We start from the raw sequence: 3,438 nt of genomic DNA, 5'->3' as shown, positions 1-3,438 counted from the left end.
TAAAGGCTATTTTCAATAAGAACTTAGATCTAGTAAATTGCGATAGCCTGTTAGATCTATGTTGATTAATAAATTGCGGGAGCCTGTTAATCATGTTATTTATGCAATGTCAATGATTGATTACTATGTTTTACCCTGGAGTATTATTTATTGGTGAACCTATGCCCTAGATCCTTTCACATATTGTTTTCTTCCTATTCTCAATCTTTGTAGTTTAGTTTCATATTCAATTATAAATATTGGTTACTTAAATAATTTAGATTATAATAATTAGTTAGGAGTAAAAAGACTTGTTTCCCTGTGGAGATCGACCCTACTTCCCTATCTACTTTAGTTAGAGGACTTAGGAATTATTTTTGATTAGGGGATACGACTTTACCCTGTCAAGCTTCTTCCTGCTGAATAGCAGCAGCAGCAGTCTCAGCAGATGGTAAAGGCATCATGAGAAGAAGTTGACTTCTCTGGGAATTATACACCTCATCCAATCCATTCAAAAATTGGAAAAGCTTTCCTTCCTCTTTTTGAGTATTGAAAGCATTCAATAGATTTTGTACTTCTGCACTAGGATCAGCAATAGTAGGCAACAAGTTCATAGAGTCCAACTCTTCCCAGATAGCTCTTAATAATGTATAATACTCATTTACAGGCATGGAGTTTTGTTTTATTTCAAATAAGTCTTTGTTAAGTTTATATTTCCTTGATCCATTTGTTAAAGAGAAACGTTTTTCCAGATTAATCCATATCTCTCTAGCAGAAGTCATAAACATAATAGATTTCTTGACAGAAGAAGAAACATTATGGGTGATCCAGGCAATTACCATATCATTGCAGGTGTTCCAGAGCTCAGCTCTCATATCATCATCAGTTGGTTTCTCAACTGTACCAAGAACAAATCCAAGCTTTCGTTTGGAGGAAAGATTGATCTCCATTGTCCCGCGCCAAGCTCTATAGTCTGATGATCCTTGCAGCTTGTCTACTTGTACTGAAGTGGGTCCATCAGAAGGGTGAAGAAATAAAGGATTTAGCATATCCTGAAAGGAGATTCTTCCACCAGCCATGGTGATCAGAAAAGAGAGTAACAGAAATTTGTGAAGAAGGAATCAGAAAAGAGATAGAAAGAGAATAGGAAAAGAAAGAGAGGAAGAGAGAAGAATTTAGTAGCAATCAGTCAGATCTTATTCCAGCACTGCTGTGAGTAGCTCTGATACCATGAAGATTAAATCAGATCAAACATTATGCTCACAGCAGAGGAATATCAGAGAAAGAATTTAGGAAGGAAGAAAGGGAGAGATTATATTATGATTGCTTAATCAAAACCGTTACCACCTCACAACCTTAATACATGTACTAAGAAAAGGAAAGAAAGCTGGCAGAGAATCTTTTACATTCACTGAACCAAATATAACAGAATGCAACAGGACAAAAAAGAGAATAAAGAAATAACAGAATTGCTTAGCTCAGCATAATTAGTTCATAATTAGCTGTATTATTCTTAATAAGAAGGAAATTGAAAACTGAAATGAACTGAATTTATTAGAGCCGAGTAAAACTGAACTGAAAATAAGCTGAAGAAATAGACCCTAATGCTATGGAGTATGTACTTAACTTAGTAACTTACATGACTATACCACTAAAAAGCGGAACCCCAATAGTCTAAGCTAGCTAACATCCTTCGCGACAAGCAAGATTATCTGATTGAGCACCTTTTACCCTTTCCTTTCTCCGTTGTATTTTCTTTTTTTGTACTTCCTCCGTTCTTTTTTACTTGACCTGTTTTTTTTATCACGCTTGCCAATGCAAAACTTTAACGGTCAATAACTTTAATTCTCCATAATTAAAAAATATAAAAGTTATATATTATAATAGTACTTATTTAGACGAATTCAAAATGATCCAACATGAATATGTTTTTCCTTACATATTATTCACAAAACACGGTCAAAGGAGGGAGGGTGAATAGTGTAAAACTCAAAGCGGGTCAAGTAAAAAAGAACAAAGGAATTATATTAATTAGTAAGTATTTACGCCAACCCAACATGATATGGTTGCCATTAGCACAATAGCACCAAGCCAAAGGCAATTTTTCTTTTATTTATTTATATTTATTTATTTTTTGTTACAATTAAAAATTAACAGAGATTAAATGACATACTTGTAGGATACAATTACATATCAGCACACTTTTCAGATGGTACTTACTACTATCTACAATAATGATTTTACAAAAGCACAGACAATTAGCCTCATTGATTAATTCTTATACAGGTATATAAATGAATGAATATGAAGACCTAAATTTAAAGACAAATATATATATATTTTTTAATATTTATTATTTGTTTATAATTAATCATTATGAATATTGACAATTGAATATTGTTTTCAATCTATTTAAAAATTGAAATTAGCAAATAAATTGACAAGCCAAAAATTTTCGTCTACATAGGGCAAAGAAGGATCCTATTGGAGGGAGCATGGAGGGTCATTTTATTGATGTTGGTATTGTTGGACAATGTCGTGGTGAACAAGTCAGAAAATAACGTCAATTGTATAAACATGTGATTATATTTAGTCAACAATGACAATACATAAAATATATGTTAACATATTCCTCACTTACAAAATTTATTTCAATAAAATCCGTATTGTTTAAGAAATGTACGAGTAAGGGACTTCTAAGTGAAATATTCTCAATGTCCTAAAATAATTGACACGGTCAAATTCGGCACCCATACCAATACAATAATCTGACATTAAATATCAATAAGAAATACATATATAGAAGTTGATAATATGAAACTTTTATATTATGGATAGATCATTTTGAAACGTCCAAAATAGTATATGGGACTAGCATTATGAAACGGAGGGAGTAATGTTTATGTTTATGTAACAACATATTTCATGATAAAATTATGTTATAAAAAATCTTAATATAAGAAGATTTGTGGAAAACAGTCTAATACGTGACTCACTAACTTGTGTCAATTATTTTGGGACGGAAGAAGTACCATTTTTGACAATTAAATATATGATCTAGTCATGGATTCCATCATTTGCATGCAAATGATGATTTTTTTTAGGGGAAAAATAATGGTTTTACTTATTATTAAGGGTAGTTGATTATTATAAATAGTACGTAGTAATAATAATACAAAGTATAACAATAAAGGAGTGGAAAGAGTCATGTTGTAAATTTTTTTCTTACAAAATAAAAAATAAAATCATGTTGTTAGTAGAAAGAGTCATGTTGTGGTATTGGTCAAAAGGTGGGGGGTTTTCTCTATAAGACTACATTTCATATCATATGATTAGTTTTGTTTTTGTCAATGGCATGTAGTTTATGTTGTAGGCTGATATCAAATGGGGTATTTGTGTACTGTGGAAGTGAAATGCAAGGCATATCATACCCAAATATTTCACATGGACTTAGTGCAG

At 31.6% G+C, this 3,438-nt stretch overlaps 1 protein-coding gene across 1 annotated transcript; it reads right to left on the bottom strand.

Moving 5' to 3' along the window:
- Positions 1-383: 383 nt before the first annotated feature.
- On the bottom strand, positions 384-1,058 carry LOC145625303 (uncharacterized). The gene has a single exon (XM_081678362.1). The coding sequence runs from the start codon at positions 1,056-1,058 to the stop codon at positions 384-386; it is 675 nt and encodes a 224-aa protein (XP_081534488.1).
- Positions 1,059-3,438: the final 2,380 nt, after the last annotated feature.

This window comes from Chenopodium album, chromosome 3 (genome assembly GCF_948465745.1).
Source record: "Chenopodium album chromosome 3, dcCheAlbu1.1, whole genome shotgun sequence".
Lineage (NCBI taxonomy): Eukaryota > Viridiplantae > Streptophyta > Magnoliopsida > Caryophyllales > Amaranthaceae > Chenopodium > Chenopodium album.
The sequence above is the reverse complement of the archived record's forward strand: the minus strand, read 5'-3'. Positions and strand labels throughout refer to the sequence as shown.

Excerpts from the sequence above, each read along its gene's own strand:
- LOC145625303 (XM_081678362.1), bottom strand. The coding sequence starts at position 1,058 with ATGGCTGGTGGAAGAATCTCCTTTCAGGATATGCTAAATCCTTTATTT.